This window comes from Neoarius graeffei, chromosome 3, assembly GCF_027579695.1.
Source record: "Neoarius graeffei isolate fNeoGra1 chromosome 3, fNeoGra1.pri, whole genome shotgun sequence".
Classification (NCBI taxonomy): Eukaryota; Metazoa; Chordata; class Actinopteri; order Siluriformes; family Ariidae; genus Neoarius; species Neoarius graeffei.
In genome coordinates, this window is record NC_083571.1 from 40,093,156 (window position 1) to 40,109,342 (window position 16,187).

The 16,187-nt window shown below is 40.8% G+C and overlaps 1 protein-coding gene across 7 annotated transcripts in view; it reads right to left on the bottom strand.

Moving 5' to 3' along the window:
• fam135a (family with sequence similarity 135 member A) overlaps positions 1-16,187 on the bottom strand; it is a 182,157-nt gene that overhangs the window by 66,784 nt on the left and 99,186 nt on the right. For 4 of the 7 annotated variants that reach the window (XM_060916827.1, XM_060916826.1, XM_060916825.1 and 1 more), the window contains exons 5-7: positions 731-870; positions 546-616; positions 64-237 (exon numbers count right to left, since the gene is read on the bottom strand). In XM_060916827.1, the coding sequence (XP_060772810.1) occupies positions 64-237; positions 546-616; positions 731-870 (385 nt within the window). Of the gene's footprint in view, positions 1-63; positions 238-545; positions 617-730; positions 891-14,764; positions 14,794-16,187 lie in introns of those variants that run through there. The other 3 variants (XM_060916830.1, XM_060916829.1, XM_060916828.1) reach the window with 3 other exon arrangements.

The window sequence follows — 16,187 nt, forward strand, 5'->3', positions numbered from 1 at the left end:
AGATTTTGGAAAGCAGTCTAAAAGGAATGGTTGACAAAAATAGGACCCAGACCCTTTTCTGACCTAATGAGGGGTTGATGCAGTGCCACCAGAGAGGCGTGGATGGTGACAGAGATGATCGATAAGTGAAAGTAGTCAAACATAACGTTGATGTGCTGGTGCATGCCTCTGTGGAGACCAAAATGCAATCGCAAAGTCCGACTGCTGATACTCTGCAGTGACCTAGAATCCTCCGGCCTAAGGAAATATAAATATGACATTACATAAATGACATTATCTAGGGCTAAACTTAAATTTACACTTTATATCTGGATTTCTGTAAGCTGCTTTGTGAACAATGTCCACTGCTAAAAGCACTATACAAATACAATTTAACTGAATTAATCAATAATGAAAATACTATTCAAGAACAGGTTTATGATGTTGAAATATTTTATTTATATTAGGTCAACTAACACATCTTCCTTTCACTAACTACACAATGTGTTCTACAAGAGTATGCTTCAACCAAGGTCATAATAAAAGAATAAAATTTCACTACATACATGTAGTCACCGTCTGCAAAATACAGGTCCAGAGAGAGCTGAAAATCCATATCATTCAGGGACTCTTCCACCTAAAGAAGAGAAATATAGACGAATGACTGGATGTTTTTTTACGATCTTCACAATTTACACATTTCACTCTATCCCTTAAGACAAACTTTGATACAAATGAAGATGAATCTCACCTTCCTCTCATCTAGTAGCATCATCACCTTAAATATGAGAACATCATTGACTACTATTTCTTCATTCTTGTAGAGAATTTGAAAGGTTTTGCTGTAGATGACATCACCTTGCACCGATGCAGGGATACCCATGTCTGAATCTATAAAATGGAGCACAACACTGAACAAGCTATGAGATACATCTGTGGATAGGATTTTTTTTTTTTTTAAGTTCTAGCTCTTGAATGAACAGCTATGGAATTCTTGCAAGGTCCTTTTTATTGTTAATTTTGAATTTTTATAGTTTTATTCTTTGATTTTTTTTTTTTTTGCATTTTTAGTTTCTATTACATCAGAACTGTTACATTAGTCGTGCATGTAACACCTATTCAAGAACAATTAAAAGATTGTTCACTGAAACAGCTGTGTGAACATCTGATTAATCGTAATTTGGATACTAGGGTAAGTAAATACTTTGTCAAGTTTCTTTTACAGTTTCGATTGGTTTTCATTTAAATATCTCTGAACACATTCCAGATTTGTCCAAAAAGGGCAAAGAGCAAATTAGTAGGTAATTATTTATAAATAAAAAAAATTATCAAGGGTAAACAGGGTGGCATGGTGGTGCAATGGTTTGCACTGTCGCCTCAGAGCATGAGGCAGGTTCTGGGTTCGAACCGACAGGGGACAGCGGCTAACTGGGGCCTTTCTGGATGGAGTTTGCATGTTCTCCCCGTGCCTATGCGGCACCTCCAGGTGCTCCAGTTTCCTCCCACAGTCCAAAGCCAGGCAGATTGGGTCAAGTGGCTATTCTAAATTACCCATGTGAATGTGTACCCAGCCTCTTGCATGAAGTTAGCTGGGATTGGCTCCAGCTTCTCAAAAATTCTCAAAACTGAGAAAATGTCTTTTAGTGGTGAAGAATAAATATAGCCACAATCTGCAAAGATCGGGGTCCATGCAAATGGGGACCTTGAGTACCCTTGATGCTATAATGGCAGCAAGCCCACAGTCCACATACACGCAGGCAAGCACTCTTCAGCATGCTGCCACAGTTGTGCTAAAAAGACAGCTCCGTTGCTGTCAAGATTTTGTACACACCTACTTAAAGATAGATACAAAGTGCTTGCAATTTTCTGGATTTACTGACCTTTGTGTCAAAGCAATGAAAGACAGTCTTTTCTCTTTACTTACTTGAGTGGTTCTTGACATAATATGGATTACTACAGTTGTCGATTAGGGCTATTTACTATATACCAGCACTATCTTGGGACAACACAACTGATGGTTTCAAAAGGTTTAAGGCGGCAAGAAATTCCACTAATTAACTTTTGGCAAGGCACACCTATTAATTAAAAAGCATTCCAGGTGACGACCTCACGAAGCTGGTTGAGAGAATGCTGAGTGTGTGCAAAGCTGTCATCAAAGCTAAATGTGGCTATTTTGAAGAATCTAAAATATAAAACATTTTGCTTTGTTTACACTTTAGCGTAGTACATACCATGTGTGTTATTTCATAGTTGTAATACCATCAGCATCATTCTATTTTTATTACTTTCTACATTGTAAAGAAAAATCATTGAATTAGAAGGCATGTCCAGATTGGTACTGTAAGAAAGTATGCTATGACGAATTACCTTGTATGCCACTAGCAATGGTCAATAACGTTTTAAAGTATACACAAACAAGTACAGTTTAAGCCTAGGTCACAACCGGACGTACGATTTTTTGGCCGTGCGATTTTTGCCGTTTCCCAAATCGCTGCGTTTTTTTTGTTCGTGGAGAAAGACACACTTTGGCCGTAAGTTTGTCTTGCAACCTGAAAAAAACGTAAGCGCCCGTAGAGTTTGTTTGACATGACAAAGAACCTCTGCGGCCAGTCTATGGCTCGAAAATCAGCACGTCACACGCGCGCCCTCCGTGCGTTTCTTGCGTTTTTTGCACATAGACCGGCCGTAGGAGCACGTACGGCCGGTTGTGACCGAGGCTTTAGTCCACCAATTTATTTTCATCAGAGTTTGTTTGCTTTTTAAGAGTAAAATTCAAACACTTTTCAAGCACATTCAAGGTACCTAAACCAAAAATTTCTAGACACTTAAAGCCTTTATCACCACATCTAAATTGCTTATATAAATGCAATTTTCTGGGTTCCTACACATTTTCCATTTCAAAATTCCACACTTTTTCCATACTCAAATTTCCAGACTTCAAGGTAGATTTTTTCAGACCACATTTTACACCACATTACAAATAACTAGATGTTTATTATTTAAATCAATTATTTTAAAATAAAACTCTTAATACGTAGGTTATACTGTTACTATGTAAGCTAGCATGTTGCCAAATAATTGCCAGAAGCAAGCAAGTAATTGCTGATAAATTATGTGACAACGGGGGCATGGTCAAGTGCTAGTTTGTGAATGGAGGGCGAGGCCAGGTAAGGTGAGTGCCAAAGTGGACTCACTGGTGTCTAATTAAATGTTGTGTGTTTTGCAGTGATTGGCGTGGGCTGATAAGGAGAGGGAGAGCCGAGAGGAGGTCTCCCAACCGGAGTGTCGTGTGTGTACACATGCACAGATACATAGGTCACTATTGAAGCTGAAAAGCTGCATGTACAATAAATGTGTGTGGGGTATTTGTACCACCTGTCTCTGTGCTTCAGTTTCCACCCCAATCAGGGAATCGCTACACTAGTGCTGAAACCCAGGATGCTGAAGTGAACCTCCATCCATGGAGTCCTCGCCATTCAAAGAGCTTGTCCATGCCCCCACTGCCGCCCAACAGAACCAGCACCAGGTGCTGGTCACTATGTGGAGCGAGCAGGATTGGCACTTCGAGGGCCTGCTATAGGACCAGCAGGAGGGCCAGCAGGCGCTCCTGCACCTCATCAAGCCTGCAGATGCCCCAGCTACACAGTCAACAGGCTTCCCCCACATCACCCTGACAAAAATGAAGCTGCATGATGACCACAAGGCCTCGTTAGTGCTCTTTGAGCGAGCCACAGAGGTGCGGGGGTGACCAGATGAGCAGTGAGCGGCTCGCTTACTACTGCTCCTCACCAGGGAAGCCCAGCTCACAGCCCAGCAACTGGCCGCTGACAACAGGCTGGAGTATATGGACCTCAAATGCGCTATCCAACAGTAAGTCGGCCAATACCCCTGAGCAACACCATCAGCGTTTCTGTGTGTTGACCCTGGAGGAAATTGGCTGGCCATTTGCATACAGCCAGCAGCTCAGCGATACCTTGTCGGTGGTGGCTGGGAGCAGAAGATCGCAATGTCGAGAGGGTCCCCATCACCCCTTCTAGTCACGGATGTCCCCCATCACCCTTTCTAGTCACGGATGTCCCCCATCACCCCTTCTAGTCACCCTAACAATACAGCCGCTAGCAACAGCGCTGATCAACAGTGTTGATATTAAAGGCATAATCAGAGGAGGAGCTGAACACAAAGTTTTGTTATATGTATGCTGATGATATGCTGATATACAAGACTGACCTCAGGACAAGTCTGCCAACGATGCTTGATCTGTTAAACTTTTTTTGGCAAGATATCAGGATATAAAATTAACATGCAGAAAAGTGAGCTTATGCCTATCAATCTCACTTATCAGTTAATTACAATCCAGCCCCTACTGGTTAAAATATGCACACATAAATTTAAATATTTAGGTGTTTGGATAACCCATAGGTTTAAAGATCTTTATGAAGCCAATTTCCCTCCATTTTTAAATTGCTTAAAGAAAGATTTAGATCATTGGAATCTTCTTCCCCTGTCGCTAGGGGGGAGAATAAATGTTGTCAAAATGAATGTTACACCTCGGTTCTTGTTTCTTTTTCAATGTATCCCCATCTTCCCAAAGTCTTTTTTCATAAATGTAGATAAGCTTTTGTCTCGTTTTATTTGGAATGGGAAAAATCCACATATATGTAAAGAAATTCTGCAACGACACCGACTACATGGTGGGCTTTTCCCTACCCAATTTTCAATATTATTACTGGTCTGCTAATATTAAAAATATAATGTATTGGATTCATTCTCCTAGGGATGAAGATAGTCCCAAGTGGCTACAGGATGAGAGAGCATCCTGCAAACAAGTACCCTTGCATGTACTAGCCTGTTCTAAAATACCTCTTTCAGAATCTACATCAACATACTGCATTAATCCAGTTGTGAGGCAATCCTTCAAGATATGGATACAGTTTAGATGAGCCATTTCTCTAATTGAGATGTCCAGAAATGCTCCTTTAGTGAGAAATATGTTTGTACCCTCCATGACTGATGATGCTTTTAGAATCTGGACTGAAAAGGGACTAAAGACAGTCAAAGATTTATATGTGGGTGGCACCTTTGTGTCTTTTGAACACTTAAAAACACACTTTGAGATTCCTCACTCACATTTTTTTTTTTTAGATATTTACAAGTTCGCAGTTTTGTTTCGACCCACGCGCTCTCTTTTCCATCACTACCGCCAGACTCCCTCCTAGATAAATTACTAAAAATCCCCCCTTATCTCAGGGAGGCTGTGGGTACAGTGTACTCTCTACTCAGTGTGGATAATCTGAAACCATTAACAGTATTAAAACACAAGTGGAAGGAAGAACTGGATGTTGAAATATCAGATGTACTATGGCAGGCCGCTCTCAATAGCATTCATTCATCTTCAATCTGTCCACGACATAGCATCACCCAGTTTATAGTTGTTCACTGGTTACATTGGTCAAAAACAAAGTTGGCTATAATTACACCTAATATTGACCCAGTATGTGACCTATGCAATACAGAGCCAGGTACTCCGTCGCATATGTTTTGGAGCTGCCCTAAGTTGTCTGAGTTTTGGGGGTTAGTTTATGCTTTTCTCTCCAACGCTTTAGATATCCATGTTGATCAGTCATCGGTTATTGCCATTTTTGGAGTAATACCACAAGAACTTCGTATAGGCAACAGGAGTAAAAGAGTGATAGCATTTACAACTCTCCTAGATAGACATACGTATTATTCTAATGAAATGGGAAGACAAGTCTCCACCTACATTTAAACATTGGCTTAATGATGTTATGCACCAACACTTGAAGGAATTTGGTATTCTATACAGAGTAATAATCTAAAATTCTGCTATATCTGGCAACCTTACATTAGTTAAAAAGATGGACTCTAATGACATTGTAATAATGTGAGTCTTATTGTTGTCCTTTTTTTGTCTTTCTGTCTTCAGTTCCTTGTCAAGCTATTTTCTATTATCTGTACAATGTAAATGTGTCAATTTATCTGCTGTGAATCTTTTGTTTCATTTTGTTATGTGATTTGTATTGACAACAATGGTGTGATGTGGGTGGGTGGGATACGTGTTTGTTCCATGTGAAAATACAATAAAAAGACTTAAGACCCAAAATAAATAATTATATATATAAAGTTGGGACAAAGTACAAATTGTAAATAAAAATGGAATGCAATGATGTGGAAGTTTCAAAATTCCATATTTTATTCAGAATAGAACATAGATGACATATCAAATGTTTAAACTGAGAAAATGTATCATTTAAAGAGAAAAATTAGGTGATTGTAAATTTCATAACAACACATCTCAAAAAAGTTGGGACAAGGCCATGTTTACCACTGTGAGACATCCCCTTTTCTCTTTGCAACAGTCTGTAAACGTCTGGGGACTGAGGAGACAAGTTGCTCAAGTTTTGGGATAGGAATGTTAACCCATTCTTGTCTAATGTAGGATTCTAGTTGCTCAACTGTCTTAGGTCTTTTTTGTCGTATCTTCTGTTTTATGATGCGCCAAATGTTTTCTATGGGTGAAAGATCTGAAATGCAGGCTGGCCAGTTCAGTACCCGGACCCTTCTTCTACGCAGCCATGATGCTGTAATTGATGCAGTATGTGGTTTGGCATTGTCATGTTGGAAAATGCAAGGTCTTCCTTGAAAGAGACGTCGTCTGGATGGGAGCATATGTTGCTCTAGAACCTGGATATACCTTTCAGCATTGATGGTGTCTTTCCAGATGTGTAAGCTGCCCATGCCACACGCACTAATGCAACCCCATACCATCAGAGATGCAGGCTTCTGAATTGAGCGCTGATAACAACTTGGGTCGTCCTTCTCCTCTTTAGTCCGAATGACATGGCGTCCCTGATTTCCATAAAGAACTTCAAATTTTGATTCGTCTGACCACAGAACAGTTTTCCACTTTGCCACAGTCCATTTTAAATGAGCCTTGGCCCAGAGAAGACGTCTGCGCTTCTGGATCATGTTTAGATACAGCTTCTTCTTTGAACTATAGAGTTTTAGCTGGCAACGGCGAATGGCACGGTGAATTGTGTTCACAGATGATGTTCTCTGGAAATATTCCTGAGCCCATTTTGTGATTTCCAATACAGAATCATGCCTGTATGTGATGCAGTGCCGTCTAAGGGCCAGAAGATCACGGGCACCCAGTATGGTTTTCCGGCCTTGACCCTTACGCACAGAGATTCTTCCAGATTCTCTGAATCTTTTGATGATATTATGCACTGTAGATGATGATATGTTCAAACTCTTTGCAATTTTACTCTGTCGAACTCCTTTCTGATATTGCTCCACTATTTGTCGGTGCAGAATTAGGGGGATTGGTGATCCTCTTCCCATCTTTACTTCTGAGAGCCGCTGCCACTCCAAGATGATCTTTTTATACCCAGTCATGTTAATGACCTATTGCCAATTGACCTAATGAGTTGCAATTTGGTCCTCCAGCTGTTCCTTTTTTGTACCTTTACCTTTTCCAGCCTCTTATTGCCCCTGTCCCAACTTTTTTGAGATGTGTTGCTGTCATGAAATTTCAAATGAGCTAATATTTGGCATGAAATTTCAAAATGTCTCACTTTCGACATTTGATATGTTGTCTATGTTCTATTGTGAATACAATATCAGTTTTTGAGAATTGTAAATTATTGCATTCCGTTTTTATTTACAATTTGTGCTTTGTCCCAACTTTTTTGGAATCGGGGTTGTATATATATATATATATATATATATATATATATATATATATATATATACACACACACACACACACACACACACACACACACACACACAGACACACACAACCCCGATTCCAAAAAAGTTGGGACACAAATATATATATATATTTTTTTAGGGCTGTCAAACGATTAAAAAATCTAATCGTGATTAATCTCAGAATTTCATATCGTTAATCGCGATTAATCACATTTTTTTAAAATCTATGTAAATGAATAAGGCTTTTAAAGTGAAATGTTACAATTAAAATGGTGAACACATTTTATGCTAAAAGTACTTGTTAAAAACTGCTGGGACAAGAGAAAATGGTAAGGGAGTTTATTCACTCACATACTAGGCAGTACTGAACATACAAAACAAAATTGGATTTTGTGATGGATTAGGGAGCTGTAGTCTCAAATCTAAAACATGTAGTCACATACTACTGTGTCTCAGTTCAGACATGTGTGACAGAAGAAAATAAAAATGAAATAAAACTTCAATTGTGCTGGAGTTGTATTCAGTCACAGCCTATAGGACTTCACAGTGCTGTGCAAACAAAAATAAATTGCAGCTGGACTTCAAGAAAGACATTTAGGCTACGTTCACACTGCAGGCTGAAGTGACTCAAATCCGATCTTTTCGCCCATATGTGACCTGTATCCGATCTTTTATTGACAATATGAACGACACAGATCCGATTTTTTCAAATCCGACCCAGGCCGTTTGGATATGTGGTCCTAATTCCGATTCCTATCCGATCTTTTCATATGCGACTCCAGTCTGAACCGCCAGGTCGCATTCATCCGACTTACACGTCATCAACAAGCCACAAACGTCACTATTCTGCGCTGAAGTAGGCGGCGGGTCTCTCAAAAAAAGTTACAACAACATGGCGCATAATCACAGGCGCAGATAGAGGGGGGAACGGGTGGGATTCATCCCACCCAGATTTAAATTCACCTCGCTCGGTCCCCCCCACTTCTAGGAAGGAAAAAACGTCTATGCTGTCTTTCTTTGCATAAGGCAAACCTCACGGAAAAATCAAAAGACTAATTACCATTCGGTTTATTGAGGTGCACAGCAGTATATACATAGTTGCAACAACTCACATAAAACAAAAGAAAGACTGATATTCGGTTGGTTGAGCTGCGCAGACTGCACAGGTTGTGAGCTCGAGCTTGGTTGCTATGGTAACCCACAACAAGTTTGACAGGCATATCGGGGTTGGTTTGCTGGCAGCTTTGTCCCCCCCAGTTTTTTGTCCCCCCCAGTTCAAAAAACGTATCTGCGCCCCTGCGCATGACATCAATGCGAGGGACGCTTCGGGCTGTGAAGGTTCTGAATCTTCTCAATGGAAGGACGCAGAGGTTAGGGAGCTGATTTCCATTTGGGGGGATACAGCTATTCAAGCTAGATTGGATGGGTCATACCGCAACCGGGCGGTTTTACTTCCGTAAACACTGGCCGTGCTCACTGCGTGTGACGTCGTCGTATCCTGCAATGCGCATGCGGAACACTTTTAGGTCGCTTTTCGTTCATACTGAGGATCACATACAAGTCGCATATATTTGTTAATGTGAACGACCTCACAAAAAAATCGGATTTCACAAAAAAATCGGAATTGAGCATTAAGCCTTGCAGTGTGAACGTAGCGTTAGTGTCATATCACAGTGCTACAGCATACTGAAATCTCACTTTACAGAAGTATTTTAGAAATGCAAAGTGCATACCAAAACCAACTCAATCACACTCTTCTTTTGAAATGAAACTTCCCGTTTAACAGACCTTTCTCTATCATTCACACTTACTCTTATTGAAGCAGCGCACGACAAGCCTCAACATGAACTACGGGTGACTCGCAGGGCCAAATTAGAATTTGCGTTAATGGCACTATTTCTTTTAATCGCGATAAATTGAGATCGCGTTAATGCGTTATCATCACGTTAACTTCGACAGCCCTAATATATATTTAAAAAAAACTGTGATGTTGATTAACACAGGAGAATGGATCCTGTTCTAAGGACTGCACTGTAAATCATATGGCCTAAACTGTAGTTCACATTCCAGCAGGACAATGACCCTAAACATACTGCTAAAGCTACACTGGAGTGGTTTAAAGGGAAACATTTAAATGTCTTGGAATGGCCTAATCAAAGCCCAGACCTCAATCCAATTGAGAATCTGCGGCATAACTTCAAGACTGCTGTACACCAATGCAACCTATCTAACTTGAAGGAGTTGGAGTAGTTTTGCCTTGAGGAATGGGCAAAAATCCCAGTGGCTAGATGTGCTAAGCTAATAGAGACATACCCCAAGAGACTTGCAGCTGTAAGTGCAGCAAAAGCTGGCTCTACAAAGTATTGACTTTGGGGGTGGGGGGGTGGGGGGTGAATACCTATGCACAAAACAGATTTCTGTTTTTTCATCTTATTGCTTGTGTCACAATAAAACAATTTTCACCTTTAAAGTTGTAGACATGTTGTGTAAATCAAAATGGTGTAAATCAAAATGGTGGTAACCCCCAAAAATCCATTTTAATTCCAGCTTGTAATGCGACAAAACAGGACAAACACCAAGGGGGAAGAATACTTTTGCAAGACACTGTATGCAGAAATTAGAGTTTATTAGTGGTTACGATCCATACAAAATTCCTCAAAACGACTGGAGTGATGTTGTAGATTTGTGACCAAGCATTACCTACATAGATGTTGGAATGTACCTTCTCACTGCATTTTCTGTTTTAATATTATAATAATAATAATAATAATAATAATAATAATAATAAATTTTTAAAAAAAATATCATTTGCTGGAAGAGAAGAGCAGGGAGGATTGAGAATCGAGCAGCTGTGGCTTGTTTACACTTGATACTAATTCTTGTAGCGTCCGAGCAACCATTGCAAATATGCGTCCAAAAAAAACAAAAAAGCCAACTTACCCGGGTAAAAATGATACAGGATTTATCTGGTACTGTCTTGATCCCCAGATCTTTAACCCAGCCACACATAAAAAGTTGTTCGCCTCCATGCTCTTCCAGGTTTTCATCTGTTTGTCTGTGTAGAACGATGTCTGGAGCACCAAGTAATTTGAGATGTCAGGGAACTCAGCGGATGGATAATTTTTCAAATCATCACAAAAATCCTTCTTTATCATGTAAAGTACTAGCATGTATCCCAACACAAAGAGCAACTTTCTGAAGGTATCTTGACCGCGCACTGGTCTCTAAACTGCGAAAATAGTCGGAGATGGTTTCATTAGCTTTTTCCATGCTGGCGGCAAAATCGGTTTGCCCGACCCATACATGTCAACCTATACGGAATGTCCGTATTTTATACGGATTTGACTCAATAAACGTAGTATACGGGCGTACAAATAAAGTTATACGGATTCTTTTAAAAAACTTCAATATTTACTTAGAGCTATAATCAATTCCCACGATGATAAAAGAGTGCATAACATTTACAAACATACTGTACACCACAGAAAGCACACACAGCCAGTAAAGAGTCTTATGAAATCGTGCGTTATCTTGTGGTAGCGAGACTTTGTTCCACTTTTGATCATGCGCACACCGCATTGCAAGAATCCCGCCAACCGCGAAGTAACATTTTGTTTGAAAAGCGTATTTCCACCTGAGCGACTTTCACTAGCGACTGAAAAGATTCTGAATGGGCACTCCGGCAAGATCAACACAGACACTTGCTGTGACATGCAGCCTAGTGAGTATTGGTGCTAAAAAAGCTGTCATGGAGTACAATTCAGAACATTAGAGTGACACTTTGTGTTTCTGTCAAACATTGGAGCTTTGTATTCATTCTGAAGGTTTATTGTTATATTGAATAAAAAGTAACTGGGATATATCATTGTTAATTATCATTCAAATTTTAGGTAAATTATTTTAATTTGCATCTTATACGGATTTTATAAGGGAAATACGGATTTTGGAGGTTGGTTATACAGGTTTGATTGACCAAAGGTTGACATGTATGCTGACCACCACTTCATTCATCGGAAGTCAACTCACAAGCAAAAGTCACGTGACTGAATACAACCTATATTCTATTCCAGGTTAACCACTTGCAAAGAATGACCGAAAAACCTTTAACTCCATGGATTGTCAGTGAAAAAAAAGGCAAGATTATGGCCGCACACTGTGACTGTATGGCAGGCCTTGAAGAGAGATGTTCTCACATACGTAGCATCATTGTTGTGGGCTGTCAAAGCGGGAGTGAAACAAAGGTATTCACTGACAGTTACAGATAAAAAGGCGTACTGGGTTTGTCCTACTGCTGTGAAATAAGTCTCCTACTCCCGGATCAGAGATATTTCCTTTCTAAAGAAATGCCCAAGTCAAGTTCCTAAGCCACAATCAGAAGTTCAAGACAAAAGCTCCAGGGAGATAGCAATAGTTTAATGTCTTGATGGATGAACAGGAGGATCAGAGCATTCAGGTGCTCTTCCAAGACCCCTAAACAATATAATAATAGATCTATTATAGTCAGGGATGAGAATGGGACATTTAAAAAAAACTCTGAAATGTCTGCCAAGGGCAGACATAATGCACGCAAAGCGTGCATGGGGGGGGTTTCAAAGGGGGGTGTGTGCCTTTATATATATATATATATATATATATATATATATATATATATATATATATATATGAATGTTTTCAAATTCAATGATGGTTTAAAACGTTTATAAACTTTAAGATAACAAATCCCTACAGATATATATATATATCTCGTGAGCGATAATGGAGGTAACCGTAACGATATATTAGATTCCTCCTGACTCTGTCTTTGACAATTTAAGTAAAACGTACCTTTGTGCTTTTTTGTTTTGATGTGCTCCTGGATGTTTCTAGCGCCTCTGTTTCCATAATTGATCATATCTGAGCACAGAATACACAGAACCTTTACCGGCACGGCCACTTTTCGGATATGTTCCGTCAGGCACGTCGTCACAGTTTGTGTCCCTATCTGCACGGTAATGCTACTATCGAGCCATGCCCATCGGAAACAGTTCTTTATCCCGTTCGATTTATCGATTTCCCTGGCACGATCCTCATTTTTGCGGTCCAAAACTTTCGCCATATTGGCGAAGTAACTTTGAAAACTAACCAAAATAACTAGAACTTAAGAAGTGATCAAAACCGTGTACGTATAGCTTGTTTCTCCATGAATTGTAGAAGTGAGATGAAACTAGCGCCAAAACGTTGCCGGAAATCGTCGTGAGTTGTCGTTAGCATAAATATTGAAGAAAGCAATGACGATTTCCGTTATCACAGCTGCAACTAATTTTGCGATGAGCATTGCCGAAAGAAGCTGGCAGGCGGGCGGTCCTGCCTGCTTGTGCCACCACAAGCCTCGGCTCGCGCCGACCCCTACCCCGAAATTTTCTCAATGGATTTACACGTTTCACAAAAATGACATTTTCAGCAGGAAAAACTCGGAATTCCGCAGATCCGCAGAAAATTCTCATCTCTGTACAGTACCAGTACAGGCCTAACCTATAACAGACTTTTCAATACTTCCGAATCCACCACTGCCAGTGGAGTGTCTTTCTCAGACTGCGGGTCTGGGTAGTTTACTGCATTTTGAACGGCCTACAATTCTAAGACCCAAGAACAGCAAGATAATATATTGTGATGTAGAGGAAACATTATAAATATTGATAAGTATTTATTCCGAACAATAAATACTTATTTCTTTCTTGATGATGGAAGCAGATTTTCTTCAAAGCCATTGCAAAAATCAACATCTCTCACAGACCTATCCAGCTGCTGTTGTAAAAATCAAAGTGAGGCTCACCCCCGAAATGGCATGTGTACCATGTACACTTTTTACATGTAGTCTACAGTGCAGTCTGGGAATATAGTATGTTATGTCGATGCACGAAGTTCCCACGCCTTGTTAAAATCCAACAGGACTTGCCCAGCTTGCTTTTCACTGCATCCGTCTCACGAGAAAAAGAAACCTAAGCTAGGACCTACTATTAAATATAAATTGATACCAGTTCAATCCCACATAATGATGTTCATTTTTTAAAACTTCATTAATTAAAAATATGGCGGCATGGTGGTGTAGTGGTTAGCACTGTCACCTCACAGCAAGAAGGTCCGGGTTCGAGCCCCGTGGCCGGCGAGGGCCTTTCTGTGTGGAGTTTGCATGTTCTCCCCGTGTCCGCGTGGGTTTCCTCCGGGTGCTCCGGTTTCCCCCACAGTCCAAAGACACGCAGGTTAGGTTAACTGGTGACTCTAAATTGACCGTAGGTGTGAATGTGAGTGTGAATGGTTGTCTGTGTCTATGTGTCAGCCCTGTGATGACCTGGCGACTTGTCCAGGGTGTACCCTGCCTTTCGCCCGTAGTCAGCTGGGATAGGCTCCAGCTTGCCTGCGACCCTGTAGAACAGGATAAAGCGGCTACAGATAATGAGATGAGATGAGATTAATTAAAAACAGCAGGCATATCTCAGTATCTACAATACAATCAAGTCACAATTCCAAGTAGCCATGTACTTTGGGGGGGACTTAAGTCCACGCCAAGTAGGATACTTTTTGTTCTCTCACTCAGAAGTGCAAGATGATGAGGGGGGCTGGGGTAAGCTGACCTTAGGTCTCCTCACTGGAAGCCTAAGGTAGGGAGAGCAAGGGAATCTATAAAATGGCATGCCTCTAACTTTGTACAGTATGAATGCAAATGGTAAAATCAAAGGAAAAAAGTGCAAAAGATAAAAGGCATGCAGCTATGTCATCCCTTTATGAGTATAAATTATGCATGTAATGACATAGGCTGGTATCACACTTATGCTTGTGAGCCTATGTTGTCATTTTGCTTGATATGCTGAAAGGGGGATTCGCCCAGGGCACCATACAAGCTAGAACTGCCACTGATGGCCAGTTTAATCCTGCAGGATCGCACGCTTTGTTGTTTTCTTCTAATAGACTCCAAATAAACATGCAGTATAGGTAGTGTAAACCATAACAACTCAATAAAAAAGGCATCCGTCAATCAGTGATTGATAGAATAGTGGATTTAAACACTACTTACCACTGAAGTGCTTCGAGTCGTTTATACTGCTGATGAGGTAAGACATTTCAGAATTAATCACTCAAGGTTTCATTTTCCCCCAGTAAATTTGTTTCAAAACAACAACATTTTGCCCATGTTATTTTCTGCTTATTATTCCTACAGTGAAACATGGAACTCGCATTGCTTTTTCCATTCTTCTGCTATGTGTAAAATCAGGACATTTTGGTGTGTTTTATGGGACGGTACCTCCTAGAGGACACGTGCAGCTTACAAGCAAGTTTAATACTTCACCCTGCACAAGCATCAACGCTACAGATACAGCGTCAAGACGCTAAGTACAGCATCGATTCTATACAGATGTATAAATTGGCCTTGAAACAGACAACTGAAATGAGAACGCAAAAGGCAAACTAAACAGGTAGTATTCCAATCAGCATGGAAAGAGTTTTCTGAACTACAGAAAATCTCTTAGTGCTGCTAGATCAATGCATCTCTCCACCCTAATAGAAGCTAACAAAAAACAAACAAACAAAAAAAACTAAGATTGTTAATACTGTTGCAAAATTAACTCGGAATAAGACCACCACAGGTGTAGCGGTTAGCGCTGTCGCCTCACAGCAAGAAGGTCCGGGTTCGAGCCCCATGGCCGGCGAGAGCCTTTCTGTTGCCCCTTTTCCACCAAAGCAGTTCCAGGGCTGGTTTGGGGCCAGTGCTTAGTTTGGAACCGGGTTTTCTGTTTCCACTGACAAAGAACTGGCTCTGGGGCCAGAAAAAACGGTTCCAGGCTAGCACCAACTCTCTGCTGGGCCAGAGGAAAGAACCGCTTACGTCAGCGGGGGAGCGGAGTTGTTAAGACCAACAACAAGACCGCAAAAGATCACCATTTTTAAGTGACGAGAAGCAGCAGCTGTACAAACGCGAAGTCATCCATTATTATTATTATTGTTGTTGCTGCTGCTTCTTCCGTGTTGTTTTTGCTTCGATATTTGCGCCAAGGTTTATGCAAACATAGTGACGTATACAGTGACGCAATGACGTATACAACGATGTAACTGACGTATACAGCGACGTAATGACGTGGCTTCCCTTAGCACCGCGAGCTATGGGAAAGCAAACTGGTTCTCAGCTGGCTCGCAAGTTGAACGAGTTGTGAACCAGCACCAGCACCGAACCAGCCCTGGAACTGATTTGGTGGAAAAGGGGTATGTGTGGAGTTTGCATGTTCTCTCCGTGTCTGCATGGGTTTCCTCCGGGTGCTCCGGTTTCCCCCACAGTCCAAAGACATGCAGGTTAGGTTAACTGGTGACTCTAAATTGACTGTAGGTGTGAATGTGAGTGTGAATGGTTGTCTGTGTCTATGTGTCAGCCCTGTGATGACCTGGTGACTTGTCCAGGGTGTAACCCGCCTTTCGCCCGTAGTCAGCTGGGATAGGCTCCAGCT